Source organism: Littorina saxatilis, linkage group LG6 (genome assembly GCF_037325665.1).
Source record: "Littorina saxatilis isolate snail1 linkage group LG6, US_GU_Lsax_2.0, whole genome shotgun sequence".
Classification (NCBI taxonomy): Eukaryota; Metazoa; Mollusca; class Gastropoda; order Littorinimorpha; family Littorinidae; genus Littorina; species Littorina saxatilis.
The window spans coordinates 20,397,039-20,423,765 of record NC_090250.1 but is presented as its reverse complement, the minus strand read 5'-3'; the positions used below and the strand labels follow the sequence as shown (position 1 = coordinate 20,423,765).

Sequence of the window (26,727 nt, the reverse complement as noted above, 5' to 3'; positions counted from 1 at the left end):
GTTTTGTTCAGTGTAGAGTTTATACTAGATCAACGAGGCCGAGAAGCGAAATATCAACACGGCGAAAGATGAAAACGTCACACATGCAGCCAAGGCTGAGGCGCCTCAGTTCCATCTCCAACATGTTTCCCCCGCCACCGAGGCAGAGTGATAAGAAGTTGAAGTTACACTGACAAACCCTATACCAATAAGTTATGCAACAGCTGATAACTCATTGCTGTATACCGACTCTACGATTGCCAGAGCTCGACTCAGGACAATAGTGGGACAGGCACACGATCATACCGCTGGACTGAACAACCCACAGCTGCAGTTGCCATTCTGTACTGGATATCGAGGCTTGGATTCACTTCAACAGGTTTGCTTGCACTGCAGTATCATAGTCTCGACAATCTTGTGGTTCTGGTGTAATTCCCTGTCACCTGATTCATTGACGGTAATGTCAAACAGTATCTGTGTCAGTGGTCATCACTTGTCTGTGGCACTGACATCGTGTCAGTTATCATCAAAACTACAGTGGTACCTGTCAGGGGCGGACGAGGGGGGGTGGGTTTCTGGGGTTTCCGGACCCCCCCCCCCCCCCCCCCCCCAAGCCAAAAAATAAAAATATTTGTGTGTGTTTTTTTGGGTTGAGTTTCAATTTTGGGGGTATTAATCAGTGACAAAATCTGCTGCCTGAAACTGGTAATGATCCTCCTCAGAATGCACCAGATTGCACCATTTTGCATCCTTTTTTTCAAAATTTTCCGGGGGGGCATGCCCTTTTGCCCATTTGTAAATCATAATAATACTCTTATAAAACTATCAATCACTTTGAGCTAGTTTTGATCATTGTAAATGTCTACCTCTTCCTCGGTGGAGAGACAGAGACAGAGAGAGAGACAGAGAGAGAGACAGAGACAGACAGAGAGACAGACACAGAGAGAGACACAGAGAGAGAGACAGAGAGAGAGAGGTTTAAGCAATACAGTTCTATCAAGATGTAAACTTTCTGGCATCAAATGCTAAAATAACAACAAAATCAATGACATGACCGAGACAAACATATTGAATGTTTACAATCAATCGATGAATCAATAATTTTCATTAAAAAAAAACACAATTATGTGTGGAAGGCACACAAACAAAAACATGTGCACTAGAAACATGTCGTACACACTGCCGATACATGTGCATTAGAAACATGTCGTCAGTACACACTGCCGATATACATGTGCACTAGAAACATGTCGTACACACTGCCGATACATGTGCACTAGAAACATGTCGTACACACTGCCGATACATGTGCACTAGAAACATGTCGTACACACTGCCGATACATGTGCACTAGAAACATGTACACACTGCCGATACATGTGCACTAGAAACATGTCGTACACACTGCCGATACATGTGCACTAGAAACATGTCGTACACACTGCCGATACATGTGCACTAGAAACATGTCGTACACACTGCCGATACATGTGCACTAGAAACATGTCGTACACACTGCCGATAAAAATGAAAGTTCCACACGTTTTAAATACACACGGCGGACGCGCGTGATGCCACGCACACTTTTGCACGTACACCTGACCACTGGTCAATTTGCCATATTTTTTACGTTTGACTGCCAATTAGAGCAGTATGAGTTCGGGTAAGCAATTAACTTCTCATGACTTTGACCAGTGGTCAATGCTACTGACCATCAATAAAACACTGAAAATAGGTCAACATGACCACTGGTCAGTAGCACTGAGCACTCATCAAAGTCATCAAAAGTTGCTTACTTGAACTTATACTGCACTAATTAGCAGTCATAACTGTAAAAATAGCCTGCTATTTTTACTAGTATACTGACCACTGGTCAAAATCATTAAACGATGTGTGGTCACAACATGTGGTCATAATGATCTGCCAGCTACTGGGTACACAGTGACACATGCAGTCACAACGACATGTGGTCACAATGGCATGTGGTCACAACGACATGTGGTCAGAACAGCATGTGGTCACAATGATATGCCATTGGGGGCACAGTGACACGTGGTCACAACGACACCTGGTCACAATTAATGGCATGAGTAACCGTCGCGACAGGTATAATTTGGTCAAGATAATCAGTGGACGGCAAAGCAACAACAAGAGGTTGTCGTTTACTGTGAGTTGTCCTCTCATCGGAAGGGCCTTTCATCGCAGGTACCACTGTACAACGCAGCTTGCATCACGTGAGGTACTTACGCAGCTGTGTTTTAATTCCTGCGTCCATGTTTGATACATGATGCAGTATTCATGCGGTCACTGTGACATGCATGCGGCGTGCACAAGGTTTATGACTCGGCTGTGGATCTGGTCATAGACATAGGCACAAGAAACCGGAAGACAAGTCGCGTGAAGCGATATAAAAACATCTTAGTCAATCGGCTGTGGGCATCAAACTAAAAGATCATCCCCCAAAACCAGTCATCGCCAAGACTGCATTCTATAATAGTCTCGGCTAACCATACCCGAAGACCGAGACGGTCGTTACATCATATATATTCTTAACCAAGTTCCAAGTTCAAGTTTTATTAGTCCATAACCCCTGGGGGCATTTTGAACAATAAATACAATCAATACAATCATAATATATATACCAATGCAATAAATGAAAAAAATAAAAAAATTATGAAAAACTATTACAAATTCTATTAATAAAGTAGCAATTTCTTTTTCTTAGTAGCAAACAACTTTTTAGATTTAAGTGCATTAGGTTTTTTCCAATAGTAAGGTGGTAACAACTCAGCTCTTTCTTCTTTGAAAAAATCACAGACAAATAAATAATGGAATTCATCACCTATATCTTGTGATACACATTTGGTGCAAGTTCTTTCTGACCTCGGGATGTTAAGATAACGTTCTTTCTGTACAGGCAAATTGTTATTTAATGTTCTAAACTTCATCATTGAAACACATTGCTGATATGGCAGGTGTGTGACATAGTCTTCACATGCAAAAATATCTTTAAACATTCGATAATTCCAAAACATATTTTTTGTTCCAATTTCTATTTTCTATCAGCCTGAGCAAACTGAGCACGTTTTTAAAGTAAGCATAACATATCTATATATTTTTGAATCCAGAAGAAGATGAGGAATATAATTCAATAATTTTTGAATCTGCAAGTGAAAATTCGTTTTAATGGCAACTTTAATGAACAAACTAATTCAATAATTGTTAAACTTCCGAGCTGTTGCAATGCCAAAATCCGGACTGAGTCAAAGATTGCTTGACCAAAATTTCAATCAATTTGATCACAAAATTAGGGTGTGACAGTGCCGCCTCAACTTTCACTAAATGCCGGATATGATGACATCAAAGACATCTATCGAAAAAATGAAGAAGGAAAACATCTGGGGATATCATACTCGGGAACTCTCATGTAAAGTTTCATGAAGATCGTTCCAGTAGTTTTCTCTGAATCGCTCTATGATACACACACACACACACACACACACACACACACACACACCACCATCCCGAGGCTCGTCTCGATTCCCCGTCTATGTTAAAACGTTGAGTGAAAACTTGACTAAATGTAAAACAAAAAACACGCAACATATTCTTCTCAGTTTCACCCCTGTACATCACTCTCCTGGGCAATTACTGTGTTATGCGCTTTCACTGCATACAACCACAGGCGTCAGACACACAAAGTACTTTCATTTTCAACGCGTCGGCGCGCTGTGTAGCCTACCCGTGGAACCCCCACTGTTTTAAACCTCCGAGTCCAACACTGAACTGCATCTGAGGAAGTCATGTCTTTAAAAAGGGGGTGGAGTTTCAAATGGAGGTAAAATTACCAGGGGCAATTCAAGGTTTCGAAAGTTAGAGGGGGGGGGGGGGGGACGGTGTGGTAAACTTCGGGGGAACAAGGTCTTGAAAGTGTGTGCGGGGGTAATTAAATCGGGGGAACAAAGTTTTGAAAGTGGGGGGGGGGGGGGTAATTCAATCGGGGTTGTCGGAAGGGGGCTCCACTGTGTCTAGTATTTTCCGAGAATTCAAACGTAGCCAAATTTAAACATTTATTTCAAATAACAATAAAAAGTAAAAGCAGGGTTTAAAAAAAATAAATATTGCCTTGCCTTGCCTTAATTGTATACAGAAAATATAACCATAAATTTACTAACTTAAGAAACCGATCCGTGAAGGCCGTTTATTTATAACGTCTCTTCGGCATCATACAAAAGACGAGAACGACCCTCACCCTCTCTGAAAGCATGTAAAAGGAAAGGGACAAAAACAGACCCGTTTATTCACCCCGGGCCGGTTAGGCGAGTCTTCCTCGATCCACCCCAAAATGTGCTGAGAACGAAGAGCAAATAAATTTTAAAAAAACACCCAGCAAACATGTCATGTACTGCTGTAATTTTCAGTAGCGGCGGGCTTACTAATTAAACTGCCGGAAGGGGCTGTGTTTCTCACGCTCAATATACGCTTCACTTCTTATGTAAGTTCGCATTAGTTATATTGTATATATTATATATATATACGCACTTGAATCGACCGCAGCACAATTTGCTACTGAATATACAGCTCTGAGCGCTGTGGAATTAGTCGAGATTCGCACAATACACTCACGGATAATTTTTAAGACTTTGCAAATCTCTCAATCAGACAACAGCGCATCAAGTAGATTATTTATCAGTGCCATGATAATAGGGCAGGTTGAAAGTTGGTCAGTGTACTAGTATGTTGACTTGCCGTCAATTCTCTGTGCACATTATGTTGTGAACACTGAGGTTTGAACACTGAGAAGCACTCAGTTTAAACAGATTCTTGGCCGAGACACCACCCGCTGTGTGTAGTTCGGCCGCACTTGAGTAGAAGCGTGAATTTTAAACCGAGTTTTGCGTCCAGTGACCCGTGACACCGATTCAGTCAAGGCCAGAAATTGTCAGTAAGTATATAAGACCAGCACAGGTTATATAACACTTTATGCGACGTGACACTGATCGCACAGAGACGTTAGCCGGGTGTGCCGCGATATATAGTGTGTGTTTTACCAAACAGTTTGGACTGATAGTATGCCCCGTTCCTCTCGGCCGTTTACACGCTACTAGATGTGAGAGTGTTGGTAAATACAGCAAGTGTCACAGAACAGAGACACAGGCAACTGAGAAGGTCTGGATGTCCTCAGCCAGTGTAGGTCCAACAGGAACCCTTTAGCACTCTTTTTCAGTTCTACGTTTGGTGTGAGGTGAGTCTGTGCGTGTGTGTGTGTGTGTGTGTGTGTGTGTGTGTGTGTTTCAAGTGTGTGTGTGTGTGTATGTGTGTGTGTGGGTGTGTGTGTGTATGACGGACGGTGTGTGTGTGTCGGTGTGTGTGTGTGTGTGTGTGTGTGTTTGTTTATTTTTTTATCAACAAGTTTTGCTTTTCACCGGACTAAACTCTTCAGTTTTGTAGATTAACGTACGCATTCATTGGTAAAGACCTATTTGCGCAAGGCAACAAATAAAATAAAATAAGACTAGTGACCAACAATCTTTATGTAATGATAACAGGATAACAGGCACTTAATGAGTTCAAGTAGGGTGAAGTTGAACCACGGTTTATCGAGATAACTTGGGCCAGAAACTGTAGTCTACGGTCTCTGCTTGGGTCATTACGTTCGACACGCACAATCACATACCATTCACCCTTTCACAGACACACACACCCTTTCACACACACACACACACGGCACACACACACACACACACACACACATACTACACACACACACACACACACACAAACGCACGCTCGCACGCACGCATAAACACTCGAGTCATGCACGCACGCACACACACACACACACACACTGACACACACGCGTTTACACTGACCTATTAGTTGTGATTATCACTATGAAATTACCCGGTGAAAGGTAACTGCTCCACCCACATCGGGGCCGGTGATCGATTTACTGAAAACACTGCTGTGGTTTGGAGCAAAACGGGTGTGGTTTCAAGTTTTTTAAGGCAGTGAACACTCTATCCCAAATGTGACCTGACTCTGACTAAATTAACTGCATAGGAACAAGAGACTTACAGGTGAGAAGAACAAGAACAGATAACAGTGAAAATGTGCTCACCAAAATGTACAAATTGTTCGTGTTTTTGGTGAGTACAATTTCCCTGTTATCTTGTTCTTTAAATTAAGAGCACTAGAAATTTAGCGGGTTGATCTGATGGCGTGAGAATGATTGCTTTGACGCGTATTTTACCGTGTTCTCCAAACAGCTGCTGATCAAGCAGCTGAAGCAGCAAAGGTCTTTATAATTCTGTCAAACGTCAAGCTTCACCATGCAGTTCTATCACCACAACTGTATTGTTTGAAGCCTCGACACTGAAGCAACGGAAACTGAAGTAGCGACATTTTCTTTATAGTTTTGTTACAGTGGAACCCCCCTCTTGAGACCCCCCAATTTAGGACTTCCTCCCTTTTAAGACCTTGTTTTTTTCACATGTTCTGTTGATAACCTCTGTAAATTTACCTCCATTTTAAGACTCCCTGATTTTCTCAGATTTTGAAGGTCTGAAGAGTAGGGGGGGTTCCACTGTAATTCAGTAAAAAAAATTAAAAAAATAAAAAATAAAAATTACGACATAACAAATGTCCAGAAACATCGGCCGTAAAATGAAGGGGTCTTTGTTGGAAAATGGCTGGTTGAGGTTTATCACAAGGGAGGCAACTACTTATTCAATATTGCGCGACAACGGGGTCGCTTCAAGGCTCTTCACTTTGGGATCACTGCTAAGATAGTCAAGCACTAACAAGACTTTGTTTTTTGGGATAAAGAAAAACGACGTACCATACAACATTTCACACACACACACACACACACACACACACACACACACACACACTGGGCACTCACGCACACACACACACACACTGTGACACACACTGGGCACTCACACACACACACACACACACACTGGGCACTCACACACACACACACACACACACACTGGGCACTCACACACACACACACACACACACACACTGGGCACTCACACACACACACACACACACACACACACACTGGGCACTCACACACACACACACACACACACTGGGCACTCACACACACACACACACACACACTGGGCACTCACACACACACACACACACACACTGGGCACTCACACACACACACACACACACTCACACACTGGGCACTCACTGACACACTGGGCGGGCACACATACACACACACACACACACACACACCGTCAGAGTCAGTGGCAGATATGTTTATAATTCTGTCAAACAAAAAAGCTTAGCCATGCCTGTCTATAATATCGCTTAATGAAGCCTCTTAACTTAAATTAAATTTGATCATCGGTACATGTGCTGCTTCAGTTTCAGTGAAGCCGACTTATCTAGGGCATCAACGAACGCAGAGTCACTGAAAGGTGAGGATCAGATATGAAAAACACCGACACATATCTGCTCCTACGCAGCCACACAACAACCGATAAACAAGTCGCGTAAGGCGAAAATACAATATTTAGTCAAGTAGCTGTCGAACTCACAGAATGAAACTGAACGCAATGCAATTTTTCAGCAAGACCGTATACTCATAGCATCGTCAGTCCACCGTTCAGGCAGTGAAATTGACAAGAAGAGCGGTTTAGTAGTTGCGCTGAGAAGGATAGCACGCTTTTCTATACCTCTCTTCGTTTTAACTTTCTGAGCGTGTTTTTAATCCAAACATATCATATCTATATGTTTTTGGAATCAGGAACCGACAAGGAATAAGATGAAAGTGTTTTTAAATTGATTTGGAAAATTTAATTTTGATAATAATTTTTATATTTTTAATTTTCAGAGCTTGTTTTTAATTCAAATATAACATATTTATATGTTTTTGGAATCAGAAAATAATGGAGAATAAGATAAACGTAAATTTGGATCGTTTTATAATTTTTTATTTTTTTTTACAATTTTCAGATTTTTGAGTCACTTGAGAAAAAGTGACTCTATGTAATCGGTCAGTGTTAGTCTGTCCGGCCGGCCGGCCGTCCGTAGACACCACCTTAACGTTGGACTTTTCTCGGAAACTATCAAAGCGATCGGGCTCATATTTTGTTTAGTCGTGACCTCCAATGACCTCTACACTTGAACGATGGTTTCGTTGACCTTTGACCTTTTTCAAGGTCACAGGTCAGCGTCAAAGGAAAAATTAGACATTTTATATCTTTGACAAAGTTCATCGGATGTGATTGAAACTTTGTAGGATTATTCTTTACATCAAAGTATTTACATCTGTAGCCTTTTACGAACGTTATCAGAAAAACAAGGGAGATAACTAGCCTTTTCTGTTCGGCAACACACAACTTAACGTTGGGCTTTTCTCGGAAACTATAAAAGTGACCGGGCTCAAATTTTATGTGAACGTGACTCATTGTGTTGTGAATAGCAATTTCTTCCTGTCCATCTGATGCCTCATATAATATTCAGAACTGCGAAAGTGACTCGATCGAGCGTTTGCTCTTCTTGTTAATGACCAAAGTCATTAATTAATTTTTAAGCCATCACGCTGAAATGCAATACCGAAGTCCGGGCTTCGTCGAACATTACTTGACCAAAATTTCAACCAATTTGGTTGAAAAATGAGAGCGTGACAGTGCCGCCTCAACTTTCACGAAAAGCCGGATATGACGTCATCAAAGACATTTATCGAAAAAAGGAGAAAAACGTTCGGGGATATCAATCCCAGGAACTCTCATGTCAAATTTCATAAAGATCGGCCCAGTAGTTTGGTCTGACTCGCTCTACACGCACGCACGCACGCACGCACACACACACACACACACACACACACACACACACACGCACAGACACACATACACCACGACCCTCGTTTCGATTCCCCCTCGATGTTAAAATATTTAGTCAAAACTTGACTAAATATAAAAACGCTGGCGCTGGACCCGAGTACTCTTCAGACTGGCTCGCTCCCCCAGTATGAAAGTTTTTGCGTGACGTGTTCGCCGCCCAAGTCTGCCCTTTAGTTCAGGCTGTTCGCAAAGCGACCAGCCTCCCACCGCAAAAACTCCCACCGTTAAGAGTGGTGTTTGTGATTTATTTGGCATTTAGGTCCCAGGTAACATTATGAAGTTTTAATACGATCAATCGGACCTATTATCAAGTTAGTGTATCAACTTTTGAACGAACTGCGCCCAGTAGTTTCCCAGCAATAAGCTGTTAAGTCGAGACAGACAGACACACACACACACACACACACACACACACACACACACACACACACACACACACACACAATTAAAGTCTGCTGGACCCTCCTACTGCGTACTCGGGGATAAAGTACACTATAAACAAAGGCGAGTACTGATGGACTCTTCCCGTCTTGCTGATTACTAGTAACAGTGCGATATAATTGAGTGTGATGTAACTTAATATCACAGGTGGGGTATGGCATATGCGCATGAACTCGAACGACAAAAGTGAAAATGACATAAGGTCGAACGACACAAGCTCGACGTGACAAAAGCTCGATCGACAAAAGTTCGAACGGCCAAAAGCTCGAACGACGAAAGCTCGAACGGACAAAAAGATCGACGCGTCAAAAGATCGAACTATAGAAGATGACACTAAGTTTAACCTCCCTCTAACCCCCTACCTTCTCTCTCTCTCTCTCTCTCTCTCTCTCTCTCTCTCTCTCTCTCTCTCTCTCTCTCTCTCTCTCTCTCTCTTTCCCTCTCCCTCTCCCTGTCCGTGAGTTCTTTGCGGATGATTCATCAATCCACACCAGTCAGAAGTCTTTGGTAGCCGTCAACCAATCTCTTCAAAAAAGTATAGATGAGATGACAGAATGGTGCACCACTAATGCAATGGTTATTCACCCTGTTAAGACGAAAAGTATGGTGATTACAACTAGACAAAAACACCAATTAAAACCCTTACAACTTCAACTGTCAATTGATTCAACTCAAGTGCAACAAGTTAAAGAGCATAAATTATTAGGGGTTACCGTTGATCAAGAATTGAAATGGCAAACTCACTTGAGTAAAATTTGCAAATTAGTATCTAAAAATTTGTACTTATTGTCTAAATTAAGACATTATGCTGATGTGGAAGCACTCAAGTTGTTTTATTACGCTCACATAATGCCCCATATCAACTTTGCTTCAACACTTTGGGATAACTGCAGTGATGTTCATCTCAAACGACTCAATTCTCTTCATCGCCGTGCTGCAAAACTAATTCTGCATGAGTCAAATAAGCCAACAGATGATAAATTAAAGCTCCTTAATTTCCTTCCCTTGAAAGATCAGTTGACGCTAAACAAGGCTGTCTTTATGTACAAAGTAATTAACAATAATGTTCCTGGATATTTAAAATCACATTTCAGACATGCCACAAAAAGATATGGGTCCCAGAACCTGATTCCCCCCATCCCTCGTCTAGACTTGTATAAGTCAAGTTTAGCCTTCTCAGGAGCGTCTCTATGGAATTCCATACCCCTACACCTCCGAAATGCCTCTTCTGTGAAAACGTTTAGGCGCCAGTTTCATTCCCGCTTAATGGGTAAATAGAACACTTTTCATGTCTGATATTTTAGTGCTTTTTACATTTAGTCAAGTTATGTTTGTATTTTGATTTGTTCTTTATGTGTATGTATTGATAATGATATACATGCGAATGATTGGGACAATTCCTCCCCACATTTGTTTTCTCCCTTTTGTTATTAGTTGTTTTGGATGTTTATATGCAATGCATTATTGCAACTATGCTGCAATTTCCACCCTATATTGTTTTTCCCATTTTTGAATGTGTATACAAAACCATAACCCCTTTCTTATTACTATTTACATTATGTACGTCTGTAAGTAACAATAACCTTGTCAATTTTACTATCTATATTATGTGCGTCTGTATTAAGTGTTTGTATAAGGGACAGGTTGTAAGATTAGGCTTTGCCTAAAACCTCTATCCTTTGGTAATAAAGTTCAGTTTCAGTTTCAGTTTCAGTTTCTCTCTCTCTCTCTCTTTTTGTCTGTCTTTTTGTAAGCAAGAAGCTTTTCCGTAATTCTGGTTCAGTTTTCTTGGTTTTTTTTATCTTGTATAAACTCCACACTGAACAAAAAAAACACAGGGCCGGACCAAGTTCGTTTGAGGGGGGGGGGGGGGGTTCCAACTGAAGGCAGGGGTCCAGGGGCCGCCCAGGCCCCGGTGGGGTGCAGGGGCAACGCCCCGCTGGGGGGTCTGGGGGGCAAAGCCTCCCAGAAGCCGAGACAATTTTGCATTTGTGAGGTCATTTTTTGGTCTTTCCTTGCAACTGGGAATCAAAATTACACATTTTCAACAGTAACAAAATACTTCATATATTCATTTACCATAGTGGTTCAGTGGAATAATCCCAAAGACATATATGCCTAGTAAATAAGTCTGACAGGACTCTTTACTTTGAATATTACTATGATGATGGACTTATAACGGGGAGGGCAGGCCGTTGTTAACTTGATGTTGTTCATAATTTGAAATAGTTTTAGAAGACCAAATAAACTGAGAGAGTTGGGGGAAGAGCTTAAAAAGTCCACATTTTTTTTTTCTCTGAGAGGTACATTGGATGGCCAGGGGGGGTGGGGGGGTTTCGGAACCCAGGACCCCCCCCCCCCCCCCAGATCCGGCCCTGAAACACCCTTCGATAGTACTGACGAGCGACCTTGGGTACCTTACATTCATGGGGTCAAATTTGTCCAACCAATTTTTTTAATTATAAACTTAGAAATTTGATTCATCCTAAAAATGTTTCCCTTCTCATTTAAGGGACGTAACCACTCGGTACACGTTTTCAAAGAAATCGAATTTTGGGGTGAAATCTATTCAATTTCACCACCAATTGTTTTCACATGCAAGAAACTGACATGCTTTTCTTCCTTATATAAGTTCACTTCTTTAATTTTACCAGGAAACAACATTTCAGTCTCGAGTATATATCGAGTATACTGATATCGGGGCCAAGACTGTGACATCGTTCCACCGGTCATTCCCCGCCGGTGTGACGTTTTCATCTTTCGCCGTGTTGATATTTCGCTTCTCGGCCTCGTTGATCGAGTATAAACTCTACACTGAACAAAAAAACACCCTTCGATAGTACTGATGAGCGACCTTGTGTACCTTACATTCATGGGGCCAAATATGTCTAACCAATTTGTTTTATTTAACTTAGAAATTTGATTCATCCTAAAATGTTTTCCTTCTTACTCAAGGGACGTAACCACTCAGTACACGTTTTCGAAAAATTCGATTTTGGGGGTGAAATCTATTAAAATTTTACCACCAATTTTCTTCACATGCAAGAAACTGACATGCTTTTCGTCCATAGATAATTTCACTTCTTAATTTTACCAAGAAACAACATTTCAGTCTTGAGTATATGTCGAGGGGGAAACATGTACACAGGCGAAAGATGAAATCGTGACACCGGCCGTGTAAAGCATCGTGTGCACTTGTTGACCACTGACACGCCTATCCAAGGCGATAACCACAGAGATAAAGACCTAAACCTCTGTGTCGCGATGACCGGTGCTGTACGTGTTATCACAATTAGTGTGCAGCTCAGGTGACCTCTTAATAAAAGGTTTATCGCGTTCAGCAACTATAGATATATATACATGTACACAGGAACATCGGCCAGGTTCGGGAAGGAAGGTACTCTCGCTCTCTCTTTTGTTCTGATTGCTGATTTGAATGACATGTCTTGTAGCGATAGCATTGTCTTGTGTTATTCATGTACGTGTACGCTTTAGCGTGTATTTTTCAAGTGTGTGTGTGTGTGTGTGTGTGTGTGTGTGTGTGTGTGTGTGTGTGAGTGTGTGTGTGTTTGTGTGTGTGTGAGTGTGTGCGTATGCGTGCATCTCTCTCTCTCTCTCTCTCTCTCTCTCTCTCTCTCTCTCTCTCTCTCTCTCTCTCTCTCTGCACGCTTGCGTTTGGGTGGTAACTTTCTCGTGCACCTCGTCATGTGTCTGTCTGACTGCATGTCCGTCCATCTCTCTGTCTGACTGCATGTCCGTCCATCTCTCTGTCTGTCTGCATGTCCGTCCATCTCTCTGTCTGTCTGCATGTCCGTCCATCTCTCTGTCTGTCTGCATGTCCGCCCATCTCTCTGTCTGACTGCATGTCCGTCCATCTCTCTGTCTGTCAGCATGTCCGTCCATCTCTCTGTCTGTCTGCATGTCCGTCCATCTCTCTGTCTGACTGCATGTCCGTCCATCTCTCTGTCTGTCTGCATGTCCGTCCATCTCTCTGTCTGACTGCATGTCCGTCCATCTCTCTGTCTGAGTGCATGTCCGTCCATCTCTCTGTCTGTCTGCATGTCCGTCCATCTCTCTGTCTGACTGCATGTCCGTCCATCTCTCTGTCTGTCAGCATGTCCGTCCATCTCTCTATCTGTCTGCATGTCCGTCCATCTCTCTGTCTGTCTGCATGTCCGTCCATCTCTCTGTCTGACTGCATGTCCGTCCATCTCTCTGTCTGTCTGCATGTCCGTCCATCTCTCTGTCTGACTGCATGTCCGTCCATCTCTCTGTCTGACTGCATGTCCGTCCATCTCTCTGTCTGTCTTCATGTCCGTCCATCTCTCTGTCTGACTGCATGTCCGTCCATCTCTCTGTCTGACTGCATGTCCGTCCATCTCTCTGTCTGTCTGCATGTCCGTCCATCTCTCTGTCTGACTGCATGTCCGTCCATCTCTCTGTCTGACTGCATGTCCGTCCATCTCTCTGTCTGTCTGCATGTCCGTCCATCTCTCTGTCTGACTGCATGTCCGTCCATCTCTCTGTCTGACTGCATGTCCGTCCATCTCTCTGTCTGACTGCATGTCCGTCCATCTCTCTGTCTGAGTGCATGTCCGTCCATCTCTCTGTCTGACTGCATGTCCGTCCATCTCTCTGTCTGACTGCATGTCCGTCCATCTCTCTGTCTGACTGCATGTCCGTCCATCTCTCTGTCTGACTGCATGTCCGTCCATCTCTCTGTCTGACTGCATGTCCGTCCATCTCTCTGTCTGACTGCATGTCCGTCCATCTCTCTGTCTGACTGTGCATGCTTTTTTTCTCATTGTTTGAAAAGATTTGGGTATGTTCTTATTGAAGGGTGCAGCTTGAGGAGGGACCAAGATGAAGAAGGCTAACGTGGTGTGTCTGGTCATGATGGGGGTGACGGGGGCCTTTTTCTTCATCGCCACCTGTTGCTACACCCCCCTCATGAACTACATCGTGCACCTCAAGATGCACCAGGTGAGATTATAAGCTAAATACTCGGGCATTTAATACTTTTAGTTTATGCTTTGGTATAACCGGCAGCGTGCTTTTCAGCGTGCGTTTGGTTCTTTTTCTTTCATATTGTGAGTTCTTTCTTCGACGGTGTTTCCGTTTCCTTTTTTGTACACCATTTTGGACGACAATGTCAACGTTTAACCCCTCCCCCCCCCCCCCCCCCCCCCACATTACCAAATATTGATCGGACTGTTTTTTCTTGTGCTGTTTCTTCAGCTTTTCTTACACACATACACTCGGACAGACACACAATGACTGATATATGAATGATGTTCGTAAATAACTCTGTCAGGTTTGTATGGATTGTGGAAGAGTGAATACCCTCGCTTTTTTTAAGGTGACAAACAAGTAATTACACGTTCTCCTTGTCCACATGTTTCAGACACACCCCTCGCTAGTGACTGGCTTGTGGATTGTCGCTTGTTTCAGACACACCCCTCGCTAGTGACTGGCCTGTGGATTGTCACTTGTTTCAGACACACCCCTCGCTAGTGACTGGCTTGTGGATTGTCGCTTGTTTCAGACACACCCCTCGCTAGTGACTGGCTTGTGGATTGTCACTTGTTTCAGACACACACCTCGCTAGTGACTGGCTTGTGGATTGTCACTTGTTTCAGACACACACCTCGCTAGTGACTGGCTTGTGGATTGTCGCTTGTTTCAGACACACCCCTCGCTAGTGACTGGCTTGTGGATTGTCGCTTGTTTCAGACACACCCCTCGCTAGTGACTGGCTTGTGGGTTGTCACTTGTTTCTTCTTCTTCTTCGTCGTTCGCTCAGACAGCAACACCGGAGGCCCCGATGAAGGCTGCTGTACGCCGGAGGCTCTCCATGGGTCCATAGAGTTTGTCCCTCATCGGTGCTGGCTTGTGGATTGTCACTTGTTTCACTAAAAGCAAGGCTTTTCACTCTTTCACAACCCATACAAATCCGACAGAGTTATTTCCGGAATTCATATATTCTGGGAAACCATTCAACAGTACGTCTCCCGGCAATAATAAGACATACCAAGATCTTACCGTCATCTGCTACTTCATTAAAGGAAACAGTCACTCAGTGGAGAGGCATTTTTGGTTTAAGCCTGTTTTACTCATCTTGATAATGTACAATCGTTTGATAAAAACAAGCATTTTGGACTGCTTTCCACAGAACTCTAAAAGTCTTCTCGTTTCAGATGATGGCTCTGGGTCCTGACTCCTACTCTTTCGACTACTGGAAGAACCCCCCTCTGCCCGTATACTTCCAGCTGTATATGTTTGACATCGTCAACCCCGAGGAGGTGCTTCAAGGGGGCCAGCCTTCTCTGGTGGAGAAAGGACCCTACACTTACAGGTATCAAGTGTTATGAGTCCTGTTAGACAGACAGACAGACAGCTGTACATGTTTGACATCGTCAACCCCGAGGAGGTGCTTCAAGGGGGCCAGCCTTCTCTGGTGGAGAAAGGACCCTACACTTACAGGTATCAAGTGTTATGAGTCTTATGTTAGACAGACAGACAGACAGCTGTACATGTTTGACATCGTCAACCCCGAGGAGGTTCTTCAGGGAGGACAGCCTTCTGTGGTGGAGAAAGGACCCTACACTTACAGGTACATGTACCTAGTGTTGTGAGTCCTATGTTATTGACAGACAGGCAGACAGACGGGCTGACGGACGGACGGACAGACAGACAGACAGACAGAGAGACAGCTGTATGTGTTTAACATCGTCAACCCAGAGGAGGTGCTTCAAAGAGGATCTAGTACAGCCCACTGGGCTGGAAAAAGGACCCTATACTTACAGGTATCACGTGTTATGAGTCCTGTGTTAGACAGACAGACAGACAGACAGACAGACAGGTAGACAGATAGGTAGACAGACAGACGGTCTCAGCTAATCAATGAAAATGCTGAATTAGATTTCTCCTCGAATTTTGTGAAAAATAAGCAAAACAAATAGACTAAACACCGTAATAACAATGAACAATAACAACACACAAATAGACTAAACACCGTAATAACAATGAACAATAACAACACACAAAAAACGAAAGAAAAAAAACCACCATCAACAACGTACAGGAAAGAACATGTTATGGAAGTTTTTAATTGTAGACAAAATGTATAGATGGGATTTGTGAAAATGATGCAGAATTTTTAAAAGTTTATTTATTTGAAACATGTCTTTCAGGGCGACATTAGAGAAGTTCAACATCACATTCAACACCAACAGAACAGTGACATACAGACAACGACAGACGTTTGTCTTTGATCGAGATCGCTCCGTTGGCTGGGACAACGATACCTTCACCACTGTTAGCGCTCCTCTCTTTGTAAGGATGGAACATGTCGGTCTGTCTGTTCTCTCTCTCTCTCTCTCTCTCTCTCTCTCTCTCTCTCTCTCTCTCTCTCTCTCTCTCTCTCTCTCTCGCCGTCTGTTTTCTCTCCCCTGTCTTTCTCTTTCTGTCTGTCTGTCTCTGTCACTTCAGCTCTGTCTTAAAATCTCTCTGTGTGTCTCCATCTAGCTCTGTTCTGTCTCATTCCATCTACCTTTTTCTCTCTGTCCCTCTACCTTTTTCTCTCTGTCCCTCTACCTTTTTCTCTCTGTCCCTCTACGTCTGTCCCTTTGTCTTTCTGCCTCTGATCTCTCTCTCTCTCTCTCCCCCTCTCTCCCCCCCCCTCCCCTCTCTCTCTCTCTCTCTCTTCTCTTTTCTTCTCCTCTCTTCTCCTCTCTTCTCCTCTCCTCTCCTCTCCTCTCCTCTCCTCTCCTCTCCTCTCCTCTTCTCTTCTCTTCTCTTCTCTTCTCTTCTCTTCCTTCCTCCCTCTCTATAGCAGCCGGAATTTCCTTGAGGGAATTCCCCCAAAACACCAAGATATACCAAATGCAAAATACCAAATACCAATACAATACATATTCAACCGCTTGCTACCTCTTCGATTGTGCGCAGACAGTGGGTACGCTGCTACAGTACCAGTACCCTTTCCTCAAAGACGCGGTCAACGTGTTGCTGGAGGGTCTGGAGGAGAAGGCGCTCATCAAGGTGTCCGTGCACGACATCTTCTGGGGGTACCCTGACCCCTTCCTCAAGCTGGTGAAGGAGGTGTTCGACAAGCTGCATCTCCACAACGACCTCATCACGGGGGTCTTCGGCTACTACATGGGGGTGAGTCCTGCTGATGTCTGTTTTTTGTTCAGAAAAAAATGTCATGAATTCCCTTTTTGAGTCACTTGAGAAAAAGTGACTATGTAATCGGTCAGTGTTAGTCTGTCCGGCCGGCCGTCCGGCCGGCCGTCCGTAGACACCACCTTAACGTTGGACTTTTCTCGGAAACTATCAAAGCGATCGGGCTCATATTTTGTTTAGTCGTGACCTCCAATGACCTCTACACTTTAACGATGGTTTCGTTGACCTTTGACCTTTTTCAAGGTCACAGGTCAGCGTCAAAGGAAAAATTAGACATTTTATATCTTTGACAAAGTTCATCGGATGTGATTGAAACTTTGTAGGATTATTCTTTACATCAAAGTATTTACATCTGTAGCCTTTTACGAACGTTATCAGAAAAACAAGGGAGATAACTAGCCTTTTCTGTTCGGCAACACACAACTTAACGTTGGGCTTTTCTCGGAAACTATAAAAGTGACCGGGCTCAAATTTTATGTGAACGTGACTCATTGTGTTGTGAATAGCAATTTCTTCCTGTCCATCTGATGCCTCATATAATATTCAGAACTGCGAAAGTGACTCGATCGAGCGTTTGCTCTTCTTGTTTTTTTTAAATCTGCATCTTCAACAATTGTTAACTGGTAGTTAAAGTGGGTTTGGATCTTTACTCTCTTCCCTCAGTTTCATCTTCGTCATCATCAGTATTACTAGGAGATGGGGAATAGAGTGGGGGTGGGGGTGTTTTGGATGGGAATGGGATGACAGAGGAGACAGAGGATGGGGGTTTGGGGTGAAACTGACACATGGAGTTTCGCTCACACTTTTTTTTATGGTGCATGATCATCATCAAAGTAATGACCTTTGTTGATAATTGATGACGCTTTTGGGGTGGAGGGGAACTAGCTGCATTCTTCAGGTGAAAAAGGGTTGGAGACAATTGTGTAACGTTTGTTGTACACTGGAACGCCCCTTTTAAGACCCCCCAATTTAAGACTCCCTCCTTTTACACATTTTGTTTTTCAGACTTTCTGTTCGTAGCCTCTGTAAATGTATCCCCATTTTAAGACCCCGTCTATTTTAAGACTTGATTTTCTCAGATTTGTTTAGGTCTTACAAGGGGGGGTTCCACTGTATCTAAAAACGCGTACGCAACCTCATGTATCATGATGGGGTGTGGAAGCTCAGTTAGTTCAGCACCCGACTTATAATCCTTGGGTCAGAGGTTTGAAACAAGGCTATGATGGCCAGGGTTCAACTTTACACAATGACTCAGAGACAGTATCCCTGTCCCATCTCCGTGTCACTGCCATGACACGAAAGAAGATGTTATTCTGCCAGAAGTGCGGGCAGCTGATTACACCTGAACCAGCACACATCTGGATAGCTCGATTTATTTTGCTCTCAGCTTTCCCTTGGAAGGGAGCAATTAGAATGTCCGAGCAATTAAAATCGGCCCAAAAAAAAGAGAAAGAATATCAGATGATTTACTCAGTGTGGTGAAGTTTCAAGCAAAAACTATCTGCTCTTTTTTTGGATGATTATCACATTTATAACTCATGTTTATTGTGTAGAAAAATGCAACAGACGATGGCCTCTACACTGCCTTCACTGGAACAGATGATCTGGCAAAATTTCTTTTAGTCAACTATTGGAACAGAGAACAGTAAGTTGTACAAGAACATCTATTCAGTCGATGCAAGGGTGGAATCAGGGATTGAGGGTACTTTTAAGGGGGGGATTGGGTGTGGGGGGGGGGGTGTGGGTGGGGGGGGGCTAAGTGGCATAGATGAGCAGGCAAATCTGCTGATAGTGATTGTCTCTGTTTCTGTGTGTGTGTGTGTTGTGTGTGTGTGTGTGTGTGTGTGTGTTTATGTGTCTCTGTGTGTGTGTGTGTGTGTGTGTTATGTGTGTGTGTGTGTGTGGGGGGGCAGTGTGTGTGCGTGTGTGTGTGTGTGTGTGTGTGTGTGTGTGCATGCATGTGTTTCTGTTTGTCTATCTGTATGTCAGTTTTATTTAGACTCTGTTTCTCTCAGTTCATTCAAATGAGTTTACTTGAAAGTGGTGCTAGTTTGCACTGACTCTCTCCCACTCTCTCCCAAATATTAATTAAATGACTATTTAACTATCTGTTATGCACAAGGAGAACTGCAGTACAATCACAGGGTCAGTGAATGCCTGCGTTGTCTGGGGATGATCATATCAGAAACCTTTGTTTTGCAGTTCACTCAGCTACTGGAGCACGAAACAAGCTAACATGCTGAACGGAACTGGTAAGAAGTAGCAGACCAGACTGCTGAGGTACACGAAAAGGTTACCACCCAAACGGGAGCCAGCCGCAGTGTTGGATTGGTTGAAACTGAGATGTCAATCAATCAATCAATATGAGGCTTATATCGCGCGTATTCCGTGGGTACAGTTCTAAGCGCAGGGATTTTTTATTTTTGTTATTTTTATTTTATGCAATTTATATCGCGCACATATTCAAGGTGCAGGGATTTATTTATGCCGTGTGAGATGGAATTTTTTTTACACAATACATCACGCATTCACATCGGCCAGCAGATCGCAGCCATTTCGGCGCATATCCTACTTTTCACGGCCTATTATTCCAAGTCACACGGGTATTTTGGTGGACATTTTTATCTATGCCTATACAATTTTGCCAGGAAAGACCCTTTTGTCAATCGTGGGATCTTTAACGTGCACACCCCAATGTAGTGTACACGAAGGGACCTCGGTTTTTCGTCTCATCCGAAAGACTAGCACTTGAGCCCACCACCTAGGTTAGGAAAGGGGGGAGAAAATTGCTAACGCCCTGACCCAGGGTCGAACTCGCAACCTCTCGCTTCCGAGCGCAAGTGCGTTACCACTCGGCCACCCAGTGTTGTGATTTCATTTTCAACGAATGAGACCGCGCAGTTTGATCTCTCCCGTTTGGGTGGCACCCACTTTCAGTGTGTGCACTTCAGCCCTGATGTCTCTTTCAGTGATTAATCAAAAAGAAAAAGGAAAAGAAGAAAGTTATACATAGTTAAGGTATCATTAATTGTTACTTGTGTATTTTGTTTTTCTCAAAACAAAATAACATGATCGAAGGAACTTTCCAGAGACAGCAGGCCATGCAGATGATCCTAACTTCAGTAGTTGACTAAAGGTTAACCACAAAAGGAGAAAAATGAATGCTTTTCTTGCAATATACTGTCTTTTTGTTTTGTTATATAAATATAAAGTAACTGCTCAGTTTGTACATGTATTTGGAAGGTTGCAATAAGAGTAGTACATGGCATTTGAAGCAGCATCTTTGATCAAGGAAAATCAGGATCGGAATAAAGATTTATTTCTATATGTAGACCTGTTTATGTGTGTGGCTCATTTATTTTAAATGAAATATTTTTCAAAATGTCTCTGGCTCATAAACATGTGACCCTGTTGTGTGTTGGTGCTATATTTTGAAGTGTGTTTGTGTTGCAGATGGTTCTTTGTTTCCACCGTTTGTGACAAAAGACAGGATAGTGCAATATTTTGACTCCAATGTATTCAGGTAAGTTGGTCCCAGTGGTATTCCCATACAGTACTGGAGGTTTTTAAAAGATGTAACTTGTGCTGCTACATGTATGTACGTGTGTATTTTTTCTTTTTCTTTCTGTAATTGAACGTTCTGTAAATCATTCTATATGTTGGTTGTTTTTTTAGTGATAAACGATTGTAAACAGTAAAAGTTAATCAAACATAGCCTACTTCATTAAACCAATTGAACGTTCCATTATCAGACCGTTTTTCGTTTTTTGCATGTCTTTTATAAAAGCAGTTGCATTAACAATGGGATCTATCTCAAGAAGCCGTCTTTCCAACAGCTCTAAAAAATCAATGAATCAAGAGTGTATAATTTGTGAGAAGGGAGGACGAAGTGGGGGGGGAGGGGGGTGCGGGAGCAAACATTGGATTTTAAAAGTTTTACAAGGCTGACAACTCATTTCCTGTTTCTCGCTGTTGTCCTGCAGATCCATATCGATGAATTTCAAAGAGGACAGCAATGTTCGCGGCATACCTACGTTGAAGTTTGTGGTGGAGGACAAAGAGTTTGCCAACGCTACAATCAACCCCGCCAACGCTGGATTCTGCACGCCGCGCGACCACTGTATTCCTTCAGGGCTCCTCAACTGCAGTGCCATGGGTCACGGTAATTGATAAAGGCTGATTTAAAAAAAATATATTTTCATTACAGTGGAACCCCCCATTTAAGACCTCCAGACAGGGGCGGACGAGGGGGGGGTGCACAGGGTGCAGGTGCACCCCCCTTCCAGCAAAAAAAAACAAAAACAAAAATTGGGAAAGCTGATTCTATGACCATTTATAAGTTCAAATGGCACCAGATGGCACCATTTTGCTTCTTTGGGCCAAAACATTTTCCGGGGGGGGCATGCCCCCGGACCCTCCTAGCAAATTCGGGCGCTTCGCGCCCATCACATTCACTTTCGATTCAAAGTGCACCCCCCCCTTACAAAGCAACTGATCCGCCCCTGCCAGAGGTCTGAGATAATCAGGTCTTAAAAAGGAGGGAGTCTTAAAATGGCTCGCTTGCAAGTGCTACACATTGCCTTCATTCGCATTAAAAACAGGCTTTCCATTTCAATTCATTTTACGCGTATCCAGGTGCCCTTTTCTGCTGTTTTTAATAAAAGGCTTGAAGCCTGTCCTTAATTGACCCAGAAGTTGACTTTTTACCAAAAACTCAGTGCTAGAGTTTCACGAAGTATACTTTGCATAGTCGACTTCGCCCAGTTTAGGACAGGCTTAAGATGTCTGATTGACTTACTTGAAGGTTTCCCCCTGTACCCGGTGTAAGAAAGAGGGGTCACATCATGTTGCATTGGTTGCAGGTGCCCCCCTCTAGGTGTCTCTGCCACACTTTCTGGGTGCCGACCCATACTACTTTAACCAGGTGTAAGAAAGAGTGGTCACATCATGTAGCATTGTTTTGGTTGCAGGTGCCCCCCTCTACGTTTCTCTGCCACACTTTCTGGGTGCCGACCCATACTACTTTAACCTGGTGTAAGAAAGAGTGGTCACATTATGTAGCATTGTTCTGGTTGCAGGTGCCCCCCTCTACGTGTCTCTGCCACACTTTCTGGGTGCCGACCCATACTACTTTAACCAGGTGTAAGAAAGAGTGCTCACATTATGTAGCATTGTTTTGGTTGCAGGTGCCCCCCTCTACGTGTCTTTGCCACACTTTCTGGGTGCCGACCCATACTACTTTAACCTGGTGTAAGAAAGAGTGGTCACATTATGTAGCATTGTTTTGGTTGCAGGTGCCCCCCTCTACGTTTCTCTGCCACACTTTCTGGGTGCCGACCCATACTACTTTAACCTGGTGTAGGAAAGAGTGGTCACATATTATGTAGCATTGTTTTGGTTGCAGGTGCCCCCCTCTACGTGTCTTTGCCACACTTTCTGGGTGCCGACCCATACTACTTTAACCTGGTGTAAGAAAGAGTGGTCACATCATGTAGCATTGTTTTGGTTGCAGGTGCCCCCCTCTACGTGTCTCTGCCACACTTTCTGGGTGCCGACCCATACTACTTTAACCTGGTGTAAGAAAGAGTGGTCACATATTATGTAGCATTGTTTTGGTTGCAGGTGCCCCCCTCTACGTGTCTCTGCCACACTTTCTGGGTGCCGACCCATACTACTTTAACCTGGTGTAAGAAAGAGTGGTCACATATTATGTAGCATTGTTTTGGTTGCAGGTGCCCCCCTCTAGGTGTCTCTGCCACACTTTCTGGGTGCCGACCCATACTACTTTAACCTGGTGTAAGAAAGAGTGGTCACATTATGTAGCATTGTTTTGGTTGCAGGTGCCCCCCTCTACGTTTCTCTGCCACACTTTCTGGGTGCCGACCCATACTACTTTAACCTGGTGTAAGAAAGAGTGGTCACATTATGTAGCATTGTTTTGGTTGCAGGTGCCCCCCTCTACGTGTCTCTGCCACACTTTCTGGGTGCCGACCCATACTACTTTAACCTGGTGTAAGAAAGAGTGCTCACATTATGTAGCATTGTTTTGGTTGCAGGTGCCCCCCTCTACGTTTCTCTGCCACACTTTCTGGGTGCCGACCCATACTACTTTAACCTGGTGGAGGGTCTGCATCCTGATAGACAGAAACACCAGCCTTTCTTTCATCTCCATGCGGTGAGACTTTCCCTCATGTTCAACAAGTCAAAGAGAGAGGGGAGGGGGAGGGGGGATAGAGATTTTAGAAGGAAGGTTGTGAGAGGGGAAAGAACAGAAACAGAGAAAGCTCTTGGGTATTATGATTTATTCACACGTAAAAAGGCCAGCAACAACAAACAATTTTTTTTAAACTAAACAACAAACAAACAAAACCCCAAAAAGAACAAAACACAATGAAAAAGCTTTATGAGGTAACACTCATGTAAATGCAGTTTAGACAATGATGTTTGCAGGTATCACTTAGTATACATGCTAATGGATCACAGTTGAAAATAAAATGGTGAGGAGTCTTACTCAAATATAGCCATGCCCATTATATAATTGTTGCAGATGACTGGTGTTTGTCTCTCAGCGGGTAGGAGATACCAACTGAACATTCAAATGAAAGAATATCCTTTTCTCAGGTAAGATTTTGAGAGGACAAAAAGTTATGAGGTTGTGCCAGCCCAACTGACCCTTATTCTACCACTGCCCCCCACCCCCAAACTAAAGTCTGTGCATGGCTGGGAAAAAATATCTTCTGAAAAGTGTGAGGACGCGTTTGTGTGTGTGTGTGTGTGTGTGTGAATGTGTGTCAGTGTGCATTTGTGCGTGCATGCATATGTGTGTTAGCCTGCAACAGCTACAGGAATCAATTTTCATTCTGCAACATTCCAGCTTTTGCTCCTTTTCTTTGTGTGTGTGCATAATTGCAACTAAATTCATACAGAAGTCAAAATATTTTAATGATGTAGGTATGTATGCCTGCATTTATGCAAAAAAGAAACAATGTGTGCAACAGATTTAACTAACATAGTATCTGATCTTACTTTTTTTTCAGCAAGACGAATGGATTGAAACTGTCCTATGTGCCTGTGCTCTGGATCAATGGAGTAAGTTGGGAATTTATCGGTCCTGTTTTTGCAACATTTATTATTCAATCTTTAACCCTCATTATCGTTTCTGTGCATTGGGTTTCTTGCATTTGTTTTGTTCACTTCATGGGCTTATAATTACGAGGCGAATATATGTATCTGATTGCTTTAATTGTGTTGTGTTTTGACTTGGATATAAGCCTTTCTTATGTTTGAGTGGGGTTCTTTCCCCGATTGTCTTTGGAAAATTCCTGAGTTTTCTTTCTGCTTGGGTATATATTTTAGTTGAGGGAGCAAAATGCAAACAGACTTTGTAATCTATTCAATTATCTATTGAATTCCTTCCATTAATTAGGTATAGTTATCTATATATTTCTTTATATATGTTTGTTTTTGTTTTTGGTTGCTAATTATTTTTCATTATAAATGGGTTAGGTTAATTTTCTTTGCTTTTGGCTGTAGTCAGCTTTTTTTGTTTTGTGTGTTGAGAAAGATGGCCATGGCTCTAATTGATTGATTGATTGATTGATAAACCTTATTATTCTTTTTTTATGTGCAGCAAGCTGAAATTGATGACAGGATAAAAAACTTGTTTCAAGATCAGATTGAAAGTCCACTGGCAGCAGTCAACGATTTTCATTATGCGATGTTTGGTATTGGACCTGCTATGATGCTGATACCTTTGGTGATTTTAATACGACACAAACGTCGTGCAAAGAAAAAGGTAAGCCTTGCGGAGTACACAGACGATTATTTAATAGTCACATATACAATAATTAAATTTATCTGACTTGCACATTAATCCTATCTTCATCAAAAAAGGGATTGCACAAATACGACATTTATTAAAATTGTACATAAGGTGTGACTGGAATAAAGTGAGTGAAAGTCAAGTACGTAATATTTTGTGAAACATTTCATTACTAATATATGCATGTCCCACACTGTCATTCTGTTGTCATTCATAAAAACACCAAAACTTCCTTCAAATCATTTAAATCTTTATTGTCATCATTTCAGCAGAGATGCCAAACATTTTATTTATTTAATTTTTGTTTTGTGCGGTGGGGGAAGGTGACTCTAAGGACTGCTGAAAATTGTCAAACAAGTTATGTCCATTTCTTCAAATTTGGTGGCGACATTAAATCCCACCATCTCTGGTAAGCATAGGCTCGTTGCAACTTGATATTACTTGAGATTATTTTGTCACTTGTTAGCAGAAGGGATTAAATTCAGGTGTTGAATCTCTTGAATGTTGATGATTTGCAGAGGACAAGCAATACCAATGGACATACCGTTCAGAATGGAACAACAACGATAGCTGGTGAAACAAATGGACATACCGTTCGGAATGGAACAACAACGATACCTGATGAAACATCTCCCCTTATTTCAAACTCAGATGAAAGAGACAATTAATGACGGAGAAACAAATTGAGTGCTCAGCAGGTGTGTGTGTGTGTGTGTTCCATGTCAGTGTTTGTGTGTGTCTCTGGATGTCTTTGTGTGTGTGTGTGTGTGTGTGTGTGTGTGTGTGTGTGTGTGTGTTCCATGTGTTTGTGTGTGTGTGTGTGTGTGTATATATATGTATGTCTGTGTGTTGGTACATGTGTACATGTGTTTGTGTGTGTCTCTGAATGTGTGTGTGTGTGCGTGTGTACTTGCTGTTTTTGAAAATTATCAATCAGAAATGTGGTTGTACATGATTAAAGTGTGTGCGTGCGTGTATGGCTAACAGAACTGTCTCAAGTGTCTATGAAGCTATATGTGCATTTACATGAATACACAATGTATGTCTGGCAAATAAATGTGCAATGCCTGCATAATGCTATACGAAGTACCCTGAATTGTGTGTTACTGCATGTGTGTTTATATTTGTGCGTGACTGTGCCTGACAATGCAGAAACCAAGAGAATGAGATCTAAATGATACATGTTAAGACTTCAGTGAGAAAGACAGTGAGTGAGAGAGAGAGAAAGGGGGGGGGGGGGGGGGGGGGGGATTGATGTTGATACTTGTTGAGATTTCAAAGGGAAAGAGGGAGCAAAATTGATGTATGGGCATTTTCTTCAATGGTGCAATGGTCAAATTATCTTTCTTTTAAAAAATAAAAACATGTCATGAGTTTGTGTTTGTGTTAAATTACTCATGTATGTGTGTGCGTGCGTGTGCG

At 42.8% G+C, this 26,727-nt stretch overlaps 1 protein-coding gene across 9 annotated transcripts; it reads left to right on the top strand.

Annotated features, from left to right (window-relative positions):
• The first annotated feature begins 79 nt into the window (after window positions 1–79).
• LOC138968717 (lysosome membrane protein 2-like) lies at window positions 80–26,080 on the top strand. Of its 9 annotated transcripts, none has more exons than XM_070341342.1 (14): window positions 80–358; window positions 14,136–14,279; window positions 15,494–15,651; window positions 16,490–16,631; window positions 17,247–17,462; window positions 19,037–19,128; window positions 19,686–19,735; window positions 20,937–21,006; window positions 21,467–21,645; window positions 23,540–23,658; window positions 24,031–24,104; window positions 24,521–24,572; window positions 25,114–25,278; window positions 25,824–26,080. In XM_070341342.1, exons 2-14 carry the CDS (start codon window positions 14,160–14,162, stop codon window positions 25,971–25,973), a joined length of 1,587 nt encoding a protein of 528 aa, XP_070197443.1. In that variant the 5' UTR covers window positions 80–358; window positions 14,136–14,159; the 3' UTR covers window positions 25,974–26,080. The 9 variants fall into 9 exon arrangements, with proteins under 9 accessions (XP_070197443.1, XP_070197446.1, XP_070197445.1 ...); XM_070341345.1 differs by lacking the exon at window positions 80–358 and adding an exon at window positions 417–436; XM_070341344.1 differs by lacking the exon at window positions 80–358 and adding an exon at window positions 4,414–4,474.
• The last annotated feature ends 647 nt before the right edge of the window (window positions 26,081–26,727 follow it).